General features: G+C 38.5%; 1 protein-coding gene across 4 annotated transcripts in view; it reads left to right on the top strand.

The window, feature by feature from the left end:
• The window catches only part of LOC122806592 (basement membrane-specific heparan sulfate proteoglycan core protein-like), a 1657353-nt gene that overhangs the window by 1127722 nt on the left and 515272 nt on the right, over window positions 1–14359 (top strand). For all 4 annotated transcript variants that reach the window (XM_044077142.1, XM_044077143.1, XM_044077144.1 and 1 more), the window contains one exon: window positions 10102–10437. In XM_044077142.1, coding sequence (XP_043933077.1) covers window positions 10102–10437 — 336 coding nt within the window. The remainder of the gene's footprint in view (window positions 1–10101; window positions 10438–14359) is intronic.

Below are 14359 nucleotides of genomic sequence, written 5' to 3'. Positions count from 1 at the left end.
GGAATATTAGAAGTTGCCCCCATGACAGTATGAAAGGAGGAGATTGGCAGACAAAGGTAGAACTTAGAGAACTATTTTGGCAGTTAAAGCTACATGCTGTGGGAGGGAAAGGTTTGAATGAATGTGTTTCCATTTTGCCAGCTTTAAAACATTGGGTTGCTCAACTTTAAGCTTTTATGGTTTGTTATTGGTAGAGACAATAAATCACATAATATGTTTTTGTATATTTTTGTTGCTTTATGTGTTTTATAATTCATTATGCATTACTATTTTACTTTTTAGTAAGCATTTTTATATAATTCTTTGACTTAAGTATATGGCACTTTAAATGTTTATTGAAATTATCGGTAGCCAATCATTTTATTTGGCTTGATGTTTTTAGCATATAAAAGGTGTGTCTTTGTATTTACAAATGGTTCTGATGAAGTCCAGTGGGATTGGATAAAAGCACTAAACCATTTGTGGTCAATAAATTGTGTATTAACCTATTGGGATTTATGAATTTTTGTGGTTATTACATATATTGGGAGTATTTTACACCCTACTGTCCTTGAGACATTCCATTGTGGTTATTCTATCTGTGGAACGTGTCAGTGGGCAGATTTGGATTTTTGGGTATGAGGATGCCTTACATGCCAGACACAGTTTACCTCTTAGCAGTCTACAGGACACAGAGAATAGTGACAGGACTTTGAGGTGATCCACATAGGACATATTGTTTAGGCCTTGTATCCTATTAGTAAGGTATCTCTGTGGGTGCTGTAGTTGATGCACGTGTCTAGAAGGATACATGCCAAAGGGGGCTTTATACTCAATGACTGCCCTAATGAAGGCTGGGTAAAGGATGATAATGACATCCCTAGATCTAGTCATAATCCTTTTGTTTATAAGCTGCGCAGTATAGAAGGACTTTCTTATGACAGTAGACACTCACACATGTTGGTCAAAAGTTAGGTCAGTGTTCACACAAGCTTCCATACCCAAAATGGGCCAACTGTCAGGGTGTACTGTAAATATGGTAATTCAGTGGGGTAGGCAACTTTCTTGAGGATACAATATTGGATTTTTTTGGCACTTAGTTTCAGTATGTGATTCTGGCACAAGTTGTTTATTTGAAACAGGGCTTCCTGCAAAATGGTTAAGTAATTTAGAGATTAAATAATTGCTCTTAATTTGCAGTCATCTGCAAACTTCTTAAGCCAAAACCCATTGGTATTGGCTTTTACATCAGGGAAGTAGATGCCAAACAGGGAAGGTCCTAGCATTGAGTCCTGGCAGACTCCATTAGTGAGTGGTTTTGTTTGTGGAGGTAACGCCCCTTATTTTGATCTCTTGCATCCTATCTGTAAGCCAGATGGCAATCCAGCCAGTGATATAGACATTAATTATCAGTTTATTTAGCTTTCCTGCTATGCGTGAGTGGGAGACCATGTCAAAAGTCTTGGCCAGTCCAGTTATGTGGTATGTACTGTTTTATCTTCATCAATTGCTTAGGTGACCTTTTCGAACAAGTCCACCAGGTGAAGGAAGCATGATTTGCCCTTGATGAATCCAAACTGAGATAGGCACAATGTTTGGAGGTTCCCTGTGTCCTCATTCATTAATTTGATGGTAAGTCTTTCCATGGCTTTCCATATGTAGCTGGTCAGGCTTATGGATCTTTAACTGCCTGGGTCTATGGAAGGTCCTCCCTTATGCAAGAGTATGAGTCTAGCTGCTCTCTATTTGCTTGGTACAAACTCTGTATGGAGGCAGAGGTTGAGCAGCATTGTTAAGGGGGTGGCTAAATCATGCTTCATGCTATTTATGTTGTATTCAGAGATATTGTAAGAATCCATCAAAAGAGTATTTTTAGTTTTTTAAAGAGCTTTTAGGACTTGGTCTTGTGTGATATGTGGAGAGAGTCAGTTTCAAATATAGCGTGAGAGATAGATGAAGGGGAGGGAGAGGGGTAGAACCAGAGCTGAATTTATTGACCTGCAGGTTAGCTATATCTTTGGTCTCAGTGTAAGTAACATCATTCATAGTCAGTTGAGTGTATTGCTGCATTGTGTTTTTGAGATTACGAACATAAGTAAAACTGACCTTGTCATTTTCTTTGGTTATTTTAGCCTCAAACTTGGTTTTGGTGGATTTATTTAAGCCCCTGAGTTGTTTATTATTTCAGTGAGAAGGGCTATATTATTCTAGGAATTATTCTTATTAGTACTGGTCAAAGTTCTCTAACTTTTATCGTAAAGCTTGCTGTAATTATGGTACCATGATATGACCATGGAGCTTACTGGGTCTTAATATTATTTTTCAAGATAATCATGCAACTGAAATTCCACAACCCATTTTATACCCCCTACCTGGACCTGATGATTACCAACATATGCTCCAGACCAGAAGTGTATCCCTCACTGATAAGATCAGACCATAAACTAATCTCACTGGATATTCACATCCCGACCCCACCCCATGCCCAGAAAACCACAGTGAAAAACTTCTCTAAAGCAAATTTCACACTCCTCAAAACTGAGGTGGAATCCTTCAAAGCCCCCAGGCCTGTGGATAATACGGCCCAGACTGCATAATCCTTTATAAACGCATTCTATGAACACCTTCAGGAATGCATGGATCATGCAATCCCAAATAAAACCAAGACCCAATCCTCCAAAGGCAGACGTCCTGTCTGGTGGACCCCAGCCATAAACAAACTATACAATAGAAGGAGGAAGCTACTACATGACAGAGCAAAATCCCAAAAAGGGAAGGCATCTCTGATCAGTATTAGCAAAAAACTACGGGCACTCATAAAATCGTCTAAGGCTAGCTTCGAGAGAAAAATTGCACAGGACACTAAGGATAATCACAAGGCTTTCTTTAGTTATGTTAGGAACCTGGGTGGGAATTCCCAGATATGCTCAGAATTAGTCCAAAAGGACAAAAAATACACCGAACCCACAGACATTGCCAACATCCTAGCTGACAGGTTCAGCGCAAACCCCCCCCCTCCCCATCAAAAGGGCTAATATCTATCCCAGCAGAGTGCTGCCCCCCTGCCATCTCAGATGCTCAGATAAGAGCTGCCCTCTCCAAAGCAAGAAACACAGCATCAATGGGACCAGACGGTGTCCCGGGCTGCGTCCTACATGAACTCCATGAAGAGCTAAACCCAAACCTAAAACTACTGTTCAATCTCAGCCTTACTACAGGATATGTACCCAAAGAGTGGCGTACAGCAACAGTGGTCCCTCTCCACAAAGGTGGTGCCTCAATGGATCCTGGAAACTATTGCCCCATAAGTCTCACTAGCATGGTCTGCAAAGCTATGGAAAGGATCATCATGGACCTTATAAATAAAGATATTGGGGACCTACAGACACTGGATCCTACCCAGTTCAGCTTTGTTAAGGGCAGATCCTGCCTCTTAAACCTGGTCGATTTCTTTGAAACAGTCACCAAGGCCATTGACAAGGGGAAGGTGGTCCACACAGCCTACCTGGACCTTGCAAAAGCCTTTGATACAATACCCCACTCGGGCATTATAGATAAGCTCACCAGCTTAAATATAAACCCCTGTGTCACTAGATGGGTTGCAAAATGGCTCAAGGACAGAACCCACATGGTTAGAATAGCTGGAGCCATGTCAGACTCCAAACCAGTTACAAGAGGCATCCCACAAGGCTCAGTCCTGGGACCTCTCTTGTTCGGTATATATATTTCTCAGAGGTACAGGCCAACATGGAAGGACTGTGGCTGACCAAGTTCGCAGATGACTGCAAACTGGGCACCATAATAGACTCTCCAGCCGACACAAGCATCCTCCAAAAGGGCCTCATAGAAACAGACAACTGGTGCCAGAGCCATGGCCTCAAGCTAAACACCAAAAAGTGTATAGTCATCCCCTTTGGCAAAAACAAAGTGCCCACAAATTACCACATAGGTGGTAATCCATTAAGTACAGAAGAAGTAATTAGGGACCTGGGGACCCAAGTTGATAGCAATCTCTCATTTGACAACCACATGGCCAAAGTGGTTAGAAAAACATTTTATATAGCCCACCTAATCATGAAGGGATTCACTTCTAGATCAGGGGAGGTCATCGTGCCTCTTTACTCATCCCTCATCAGGCCCATAATTGAGTACAATGCCCCTTTTGGGATGTACCTTACCAGACACCTGCAGCAACTGGAAAGACCCCAACAGTACCTCACCAAGAGGATCAAGGGGCTCAAACAGATGCCATATTCTGCCCGGTTAAAGAAACTCCTGCTCTACTCAGTGGCATACCGCCTGCTCAGAGGTGATCTGTGCCTGACGTATAAAGCCATGTCCAACCCGGAATTAATGGACATGCTGCACCTCAGAAAATCCAAATTCCATCGAGCTACGCGCTCGAGGGACTTGAACCTCAGCACTGAAATAAATAGGACATGCTGGAGGGACAGATTCATAACCCAGAGGCTTCCTTCACTCTGGAATAAAATCCCAGTCCAGGTTAGGCAGAGTCCCTCATTGACTCTCTTCAAGAGAAATCTTGATGAGTGGATGGGAGATTGTAGGTTTACCCCGGGTATCACTTCTGTGTCACTGTTGGACAGAGGCACAGTATACTAACCTCAAAAAAGGGCATAGCAAAATTAATTTAAAATGGGTGGCGAAAGCCATACACACTCTGGCTAGGCTTATAAATGCCCTAGGGCAGATAGCCTAGTATGAACTTATGAAGCTATGAACCTATATATATATATATATATATATATATATATATATATTTATTTATTTACTTATATATATATATATTTATTTATATACCTCATGAAGTTTAAATTCAGACTGAAAAATATAATTATTAAGCCAGATATACTGCTTATGGGGAATTTCAATTGTCATTTCATTTACTGAAAAAATTAGACCAGTAGCAATAGAGATGCAAAGAGTTAACTCATTTTTCTTAATATTTACTACCTCGATCAGACAGTTCCCTTCCCATACCAGACAAGGTTTAAAGCAGAAGAAAGCAGCCTGGCAGTACACAGCTATAAAGCCTATAAAGCTTTCTATGCATTTATACCAGCTACAACACAGGCAGGGACTAAAGGAGGAGGTGTTTCAATTTAAATAAAAAAAATATACCTCAAGGCTGGTCAAACAGGACAATGCACTTGAATGTTTCTATGTTCAAATCACCACAGACAAAATCCCATAGCAGTTCCTTGCAAGCTACAGGTCCCCTCTCTATACTAAGACATCCATAACATGTATATAAGGCCACAGAAAACACTCAATCCAACCAAAAACCATATACATGGGCAACTTTTCTTTCCCCCACTATTAACTGGGAATCACACATGACACCAACAGTTGCAGATACAGAAATTTCTGTATTTTGCAAACATAAACTCCATGGACCAGATTGTCAGTGCACCGATCAGCAGCACAAACATATTGGATGTGTCCACCCCCCCCCCCCCATTCTGCAGGAGTGAGCTGCAGCTCCCGAGTGAAATGTCAGACCACAAAACAGTCTCCTTTGAAGTAAAATAAAACCCATAACCTCAGTTAACCTTGGAAAATTACTAGGTGCATAGAGACAGCTGCACCCGGTTTACCTTCATTTTGTTGCACATGGTATGTGCAATCGTCCTGTTGTGTGACCCGTATTACTGAAATACAGAGAACTTTGAAGGATCAAATGTCGAAAATGGCTTGCTGGAAAGCCATTTCCGATATTTGATCCATGTATTTGAATGGCAAAAAAGCATTTGCTTATTTTCCATTCAGATACATGATAAATTGTCTTTGTCATTTTTTGCAGCCTTACTGTTGACGTTATGCACATCGGACACATGGAGGACGGCAGTTCAAAGGTAAACCACTGCACCTACCAGGAATAAGTGTAGAACTAATAAAAAAAACAAGCCAGCCAGGTGGAATCATAATATCAGTAGGGGGTATAACAGAAAGAAGAAAATCAAGGTAAAATTAGCAGGTGTAGCACCCGGCTGGATAAAAGCACCGTCATCAAATTAAACAAACAGCTCAGAGGACAGATAAAATATACTGTAGCCAGACATGAGGTAAATTTGGCCTCCCTGGCCAAGGACAACTACAAGACATTATTTAACTATCTCTGCATCCTCCAAAGCAATACACAATTCTGTACAGAGCTCATTGTTAATGGAGCCAGATATACTGAGCCAGAAGACATAACAATCCTGCTGGCAGACAACTTCAGTTGTAACTCTACCCCTCTCTTGCTACCAGCCTCCACTTAGGAAATATCATCGAATATAACTCCCTCTACTCTCACTAGGAAACAGGGCATCAATGTTTTCTTTAAGACCAATCTGAGGGTGTCTTCTAAACAGCATGAAACATTACTTATCAGGTCCTTTGGAATCAGTATTTAACTGCAACCACCAAACAGGCTGCATGTCACAGGTATGGATATCAGCAACTCTCATTTCTCTGCAGAAAGGCGGGCCATCTACAGACCCTGAAAGCTACAGACCCACAAGTCTCACTAGTGTCATATGCAAACCCATGGAAAGAATTATTATGGAAATGATCAGTAATGACATAGGAAACCTCTGTTTGAACCCAACTCAATTTGGTTTTATCATTGTTAACAAACTCAAGAGGTTAGGTATAAACCCTTATGTCACCCAGTGGATAGCCAGCTGGCTCACAGACAGGACCCATTAAGTTAAAATTGGAGAGTCCACCTCTACAAAGAGACCACTCACCAGTGGAGTCCCTCATGGATCAGTCCTGTGACTGCTCCTTTTTCAATCTACTTCACTGATGTCAAGGCCAATGTCAAGGGCCTCCGGCTGACCAAATATGCAGGTGATTGCAAATTAGGAGCAATCATAGAATCCTCCACTGGCAGTAATGTTGTTCTCCAAGAAGGGATGACATAGACAAATAACTGGTTTTAGAGCCATGGATTAAAACAAAATGCCAAGAAATGCATAATAATATATTTTGAGAAGACAGGGACCTCTAGTAACTATCACATTAACAATGCACCTGTAAGAGTTTACCCATTAGTCAGGGACTTGGGGACACATGTGGACAGTAATCTAGCCTTTTATCACAATGTGTCTATGGTAGTGAGGAAATCATTCAATGTTGTACAACTTATAAATGACGGTATGGCTTTTAGGTCCAAGGAGGTTGTTATTCTACCATATTCAGCACTCATCAGACCTATCAGTCAGTACAATGCCCCCCTTTGGTATGTACCTAACCAGGAACATCCAACAAATGGAACATCCAAAGAGGATCCACAGTAAGAAAATACAGGGCATAAGTAACATGTCCTCTGCAGAGTGCTTCAGAGCCCTATCCCTGTATTCTGTCTCCTACAGGCTGTTCAGGGGAGATCAATGCCTGGCATACAAGGCATCATTGGAACCCACTCTGATGGCTCTCCTGCAGATCTTCGAAACAAACAGCACTAGAATTACCTGTTCTAAAGCTTAAAGCTTTGTTAAAAATGTGCTGTTTTTATCACTGTGTCTGTGTCTTTTTTTATTTTGTGCTTTGGAAGCCATTCTGTCTAGCATATTTAATCTCTGGAACCATGTCCTCTTAGTCTTAGAGTCTTAGAGAGTCATTATGTCACTTCATTAATCCTGTCATTGAATGTAATTCCCCTTTGACATGTACCTCTGCACCTGATCAAAAGTCTGCAGAGATTCCTAAAATACTTAAAGGACTAAGCAATGTAACCTCCGCAGACAGATTAAAAGTCTTCCCATTATACTTTGTTTTATGCAGCATGATCTCACCTGGCTTTTCAAACCATGAAAGCCCTGCTCTTTGATATATATATATATATATATATATGTCACCTTCACAGACCTGCTTGTGCTATGACTATACACACCAAAAACCTAACTTCCATCATCACAGTAACAACACCTGCTGATGGGAGATATACCTAAAGAAGCACATTTCCTGTTTGTAGAACAGACTGCCTCTGCGTGTCTAACAGTAGCATAGCTAGGGTGGGGCGAAGGGGGCAGCCATCCTGAGAGCAAAGTTTTATGGGGTAATTGGCTGATCCTGATCACTTTTTAGTGCATATATCAGCTTTTAAATGCACTGTGGCATTCTGTGTGCATTCTAAACTGCAAAAACTGCTTGAAACCACTGCAGCAAGCAGTTTGCTACAGTTTAAAGAAAGAAAAGATTTTTTTCCCTTCAGCTGATGATATGGAGTGGGTAAAGGATGCAGAAACAAGACCTGCTTGGCTTTTGCATTTCCAAAGCACCTGCAACTTTATCACAGACCTTTCTTTTTCATTATAGATTTTTTTAAATGTATTGCTCCTCAGCTAAGGAGAGGCAGGGCCTGGAATAGAGAAGTAGGTCCTGGTTCACTGGGAGCATTTCAGGAGCATCAGCCACCCTATTGCAGACTTTTTTTTTTTTGCTCCTCAATGATGTTGAAGGGTGCCAGATCAAGGAATATCCCTGGGTGCTAGGTAAGGTAGCTATGTCTGTGTTATCAAATGCAGTATACCCTGGCTACTTTTAACTCTGGACTTGATAATTGTATGGGTAATTGCAAATTTACCCAGGAATACATAGTAATAGCCTTCTCAGTTGGGGCAATTAATATCTCCTCTAGGCTGCAAATATAGTAACTACCTATCTGCCTATGATCAGAAAAAAGAGCCACCATCCTTTCATACAGAGTAAAAATCAAAGACTTTTCTATTTACCCATCATTCCTTTTCACAAAAAGCTGCTAAATTAGTCACAGCTGTCTCCATTTTGCTACACATTCCACCACCAGCATCTTTGGCTCTTCACAAGTGCCTGGAAGAAAAGCATAGAGCTCTGGCACATTTTTTTTTTTTAATTTCATACCAGCCATATGCAACTATGAAAAGCACTTGTGAACCCTGACTGCCTTCAGTAATGTTGTTAAAATGGATAGAAGTATTAGAGGAAGATGTGTTTGTGGGAATCATTTCAAAAGATGTGTTAGTAAGGACTACACAGAAAAGCAGACTCAAACACAAAATGGCACAATGCACCGCATTAACAGTGTACTGCCTTATCTCGGCATACAGTGTTACTATCAATTCCATTCCATGCTTAACTCTGTGGTTATACCATACATATTAACACAACACTGATACTGTCCAATGTTTTTCCAGATTATTCCTTTTCTTTTGCTGCACTGTGTGCCAGCCCAAAGCCAAACTTGTATAGGAGTTTTAGCCCTAACATATTTTCCAGCAACAAAGCTTTTGGTAACAAAACTCCTTATCAGACATTGTTAAAAAGGTGTCACCCATCATTCTGTTTAATCATAAGTATTGTTTGTTTCTGTTGCAGGAATTAACCAAACAATGCCATAATATATATCTTTAAATTTTCTACCACAAGCTAACTTTTATCATATGATGGATGCAGACATATATTTTGGCTGCAGTGGAATTTCTTTCCTTGTTTTGCCATCATTGCTATCATTCTGATGATAATCATGCATATCAAGCATATTAAAATCTGTAAAATATTTATTTTAGAACAAAAATAAAAAAAAATATTACAATAAAAAGTTTCATTGCATCACTAATTTGTAGCCATTTTTGTGGAGGAACTATTTTTATAAACTTCAAAAACATATACATGAATAATAAAACAAATATAAATATACATAATAGCCCAAATGCCTTCAAGGTTGGGTATCACTGAAAATAACCAAACAGATTGGTAAGCATTCTACCTGTGGTGTCAAACCTCACAACAACCTTGGGTGGTCTGGTATTTCTCAATAATGTCTCATCCTGACAGGTATTACTGCTTGCATACTATACTGCTATCCATCCCCATGTTTAATTGTATATTTTTACTCATAAATGTTTTGCATAATTTAAATGAATTATTTTTCATTATAGCATATTGATGTTGTATGATTTCTCTGCTTATTTTGCATTGTTATTACACTAGAGCTGTATTTTCAAGTAAGTTTTACCTTAATGTATTTTCCAGCCATTAAGTTTTCAGTATCAATGCACATTAGCAGATGTTGTTGAAAGATCCCATTTATTATGCAGTTTAACAGTGGACTGTTATTTTCTGCTGTTGCAGATGGTACACCAAACATAATCGCACGTGGCTCCCTAGTTACAGCCAATCAGGGGTCAGTGGTACTGCTGCCGTGCTACTTCAATATGGATTTAGAAACAATGGATTTGAACCATCTTGTGGTGCAGTGGGAATTCCAGGGAAGTCAAGTGGCCAAATTTATGGATAACAATGTGCATAACAGTAGAACGGCATGGCTTTCTGCGACTGAGCTGGAGAAAGGGAATGCCTCCCTGGTGATTAACAACATTTCACTCAGAGATGAAGGGAATTATACTTGTGACGTCAATTACTTTTCAGATATCAGTCTAAAAGTGATTGTCGCGTTAAACATTGAAGGTAATATTTTGGGTTTTTCTTCTTCTTCGTGTATTGAAACTGCATAGTACTGGGTTTAGAAGTTTAAATTTAGTTCTTAAGTTTCTAAATGCTGGCGGAATTCATATTCATATATTTCTTAGACATTAATAAAAAGGGTGCTTAGTTGTTTTTTTAAACCGGTATAAAGTGCATTTAGATAAAATAGTATTTATTAAGAATAATGGTTTAAATTTCATTTATTATTTTGTTTGTAGACCTGATATACCTAACAAGCTCAGAAATGGCTTTTTATATTATGCTATCTCTTTTTAGAATATGCATACTGTTTTAGTGTTAGTCCAAATCCTGTTACTTTTTTTAATATTTGTTATAGATTCTGTGACTGAAATAAGCATAACTTGGTGATACCAGTAAAGAGTGCGACTTGTAGCTCTGCTTTATTTAATATTATTTCCTATCATTCATAATGCTTAATTTTCTAATATAGATTTATTTTACGTTTGTCCACATTTGGTTTATGTCTGACTCCAATCCCTTTCTAATCTGTATAAGTTTTATTTTCATCAGTGGTTATAAATCCATATTACTTTGTAGCTTCTAACACTGCCAGTGTTATCTTCAGTGCAGACATACCTAGTTAATTGTTCCATTAAATGACTGAATAATTTATTAATTGTTCAATCAATTGCTAATTAAGGAGATAGTAAAGTAGCTAGACCAGGTTTGCCAGTGATTCCTCTTTTTGAGGCCCTACCCAGAAGGAAAATGAAACTGATCAATTTATCTGAAATCAAACCATGTACAAATGGGAACTGACTGTATTCAGGATCGGTCACTCTTTTCATGCTGTCTTTTAACTAATTTAATCCTGTTTATGTCTATGGGTAACACATACAACCATCTTGACTAATTTTCATTCTGTGTGCCAGTACTGAATGACCATAGAAGTCCAAAATAATTATCTCTTTTCTCTTCTTTCACCTTACCTTTTTGGACTTCATGTCCATTTAGGCAACTACACTGGTGTGAGCTGATGATCTGGTACAAGAAAAAAGAGCTTCTCTCAGATAACCAGATGGTGGTCTAAACACTGGTTAGTAGGTCAGTTAAATTAGCGAGAGTGCAAGCTTTACTGGACAAGTTCATGTGACACAGCTTGAGTATTAACATGTTCTTTTCTGAAACTTATAAGTAGCAAGCAAAGGGGTAGCTGCCTTTTTATTCTTAATATCAGTTGTGCAGGTTTCAGGTCTTGTTACCAGAAGTAGAACATTTCTGATAATTTTTCCTTAGGAGGTACTAAAGTTGAATAAGGTAGGCGAGTAAGCCTATTGATGAAAGAGTTGTGAACTCCTAGAACCAGGAAGGCTTATAACTGGGCTGGTGAGGCCCTTGAAGCCTTTGTGAGTGAGTTATAAGGATGAGAATGAGAGAATCTGTTGGCTTGGTTCTAAGGCACTTGGTGCATAGATGACAATTAACTTTCTTTACACTTTGTTGCCTCTTTTCCTTTCTGGCCTTAACAGCACTGCATTTCATCATGGGGTATAAGGGCTTGGACATGTTTTTGGTTATATTGTGTGGGCTAAAAACAAATACTGAGTGACGCTGTCATAGGGTCACCGCAGAGTTGGTAATGACTACTTTTCCTATGCTACACTGGTGGTTCTGCTTCATATTACATCATGGACCATTTTGAATTAGTGAGATTTTGGGAGACTGAAGGATAAGGATGCCCTCAGCCCTTAATTTTGGCAATGTATTAATTACAAATGACAGGCAAATGACCAGTTTGGTAAGCAGAAGCATGTTACATTAGGAAGAGAGAGTTAGTTTGTCCAAAAGAAAAGCAAAGTTAGTTTGCTCAAGTTAAGTGGATGCACATTAAAAATGTAGTCCTCACATCAGGCATTTATAATACTCTCAATGAAGGATTTAGAATGGTAGAAGACGTAGTTGGCTTTGAAGGAATACCAGAAAAGCTAGATGTTAACCAAAGCCATTTTGCAACCAGTTCCTTCAGCAATAGCTGGACTTTGGACCTAGCTAAAGAAGTGTCTTCCACTGAGGTGAATTAAGAGGGTGGACAAATGGATGTTATTGCTTTCCTGCAGTCTGTTAGATATTTATTTAAATAATATAAAAAAGTAAGGTGGTCAAATAGCTGGAAGGTAAAATGGAGGTAATTATTTTGCATGTAAGTATTTCTAATTGGTTCATTCCTTCATTTTTTAGGCAGAGAAGTTATCACATGTACATCTAGAAGGGTAGCAGTTAAGCTTCTATTTCATGCTATCCAGGTCTATCTAGAAGGATATCAGTGGGATAAGACAGATTTAATAAGACAGGTGTTTTGATTATACATGGGGGCAATAATATGGGCTCAGTGGATAAAGGAAGCTTATTGAAAGGATGTTAAGACATGCTAAAAGATTTTGTGTTTACTAATAAACAGTTTCATGGTATGATTATCCATGAATATTAACACTCTGGCAAAGAAGTATGTAATTAATATTAGAGAGACTGAGAAAACAAGGGATTATGTTAATGCTTATATGTGTAAGGCAACCCATTCAGCAGGGCTCACAAAAATATATGGATCTGAGTTATAATACTGAAAAATATTTTGTACTGTCTTATCAATGCAAATTTTAAAATTAGCCTCAAAGTGTGAACTGCAATGATTCACGTGTTTATGCAACTCTGAATTGCAGCACATAAAATGGTGACTAAGAAAGAAACTATCTTATTTTAACAAGATGACTATTTTAATGTTATATATAGCTGAAGTCACTTATTTTCTACATAGTAAAAGCACAGAAGCTTAACTTGGACAACAAATTTTTCATTTAGTAAATAAGACAGTTAAAATGCAGTGGTAAGCAATATGCAAAGAAAAGCAAAACTTTAAGAACAATTTAACAACAGCTCATACACAAAAAGATCCCAAGAGATGTTCCCAGGAAAAATTGTACAATTTGATATAAACAAATTCCAACGTAAAGTACCCCAAAGCAACAACATTTCTAACGCATGTTTCTCTAATTAAGTTTGTTATGAAATATATTTGTGCATCAACAGTGATTCACTGTGAATTTTACTTTTCTCTTTGATCTATTGTTGTAGTAAGGGGTGTAGAGGGCAAAGCCTCCATTCAAAAAAACATATTTTATGGTATGTTAATCTAATAAAGTTTTTTTTGTCAAATTTGATTCCTCTGAATCAACATGCATATAATGCAATAGATCAAAAACCCTTGCAATGAACTCATACAATCATGGTCCTCAAGCAAGGAGAAAGACATTAGCAATGGCTGGCATAGCTATGCAGAAAATTCTAAACTTTATACGATCCCTAGAAATGTCAGGGAAGCAAAATAAAAAGGCCAAGGAACGCAAGGTAGAAATTATTAATATGGCTGACAGTGTGAAGTAACTGCTGATGTCGATAAACAATTAGATGAAAGAAACTTAAGCCAAAAAAGTTAAAACATGTAATGCAGATATTGTAGCACCAGTACTCATACAGGTTTCCTGGCCACCAAAATGTTACACATATGTCGAGTGCAAGAAGCAAAACCATTTTGTCAGAGTATGAAGGAGCAAGAACAGAGGTGTGACAAGCTGTAGTAGAAAGAGTACAGCTATGGCATACAGAGACACCCAATTGCACAAAAATATATTTAAATTTTGTTGACCAAGTTAAAAACATACAATACACATGAGATAGAGCTGAGGTGTACACAAAGTATGTCAATAGGCAGTTAAGAGTTCTAAACCATAATAATGACAACAGCAACAACAAAAGAATTACATAGTTAGAACATCAACAATCAATATTGAGAAAAGAAACAACAGATAAATATTTAACATGTTACAGCTGCAAAAGGAGAAAAAAATAAACACAGTAAACTAGTTAATATAGACAGATCTGAAGAAAA

Source organism: Protopterus annectens, chromosome 7.part0 (assembly GCF_019279795.1).
Source record: "Protopterus annectens isolate FY-2018-M chromosome 7.part0, PAN1.0, whole genome shotgun sequence".
NCBI classification, from domain to species: Eukaryota; Metazoa; Chordata; order Ceratodontiformes; family Protopteridae; genus Protopterus; species Protopterus annectens.
The sequence above is the reverse complement of the archived record's forward strand: the minus strand, read 5'-3'. Positions and strand labels throughout refer to the sequence as shown.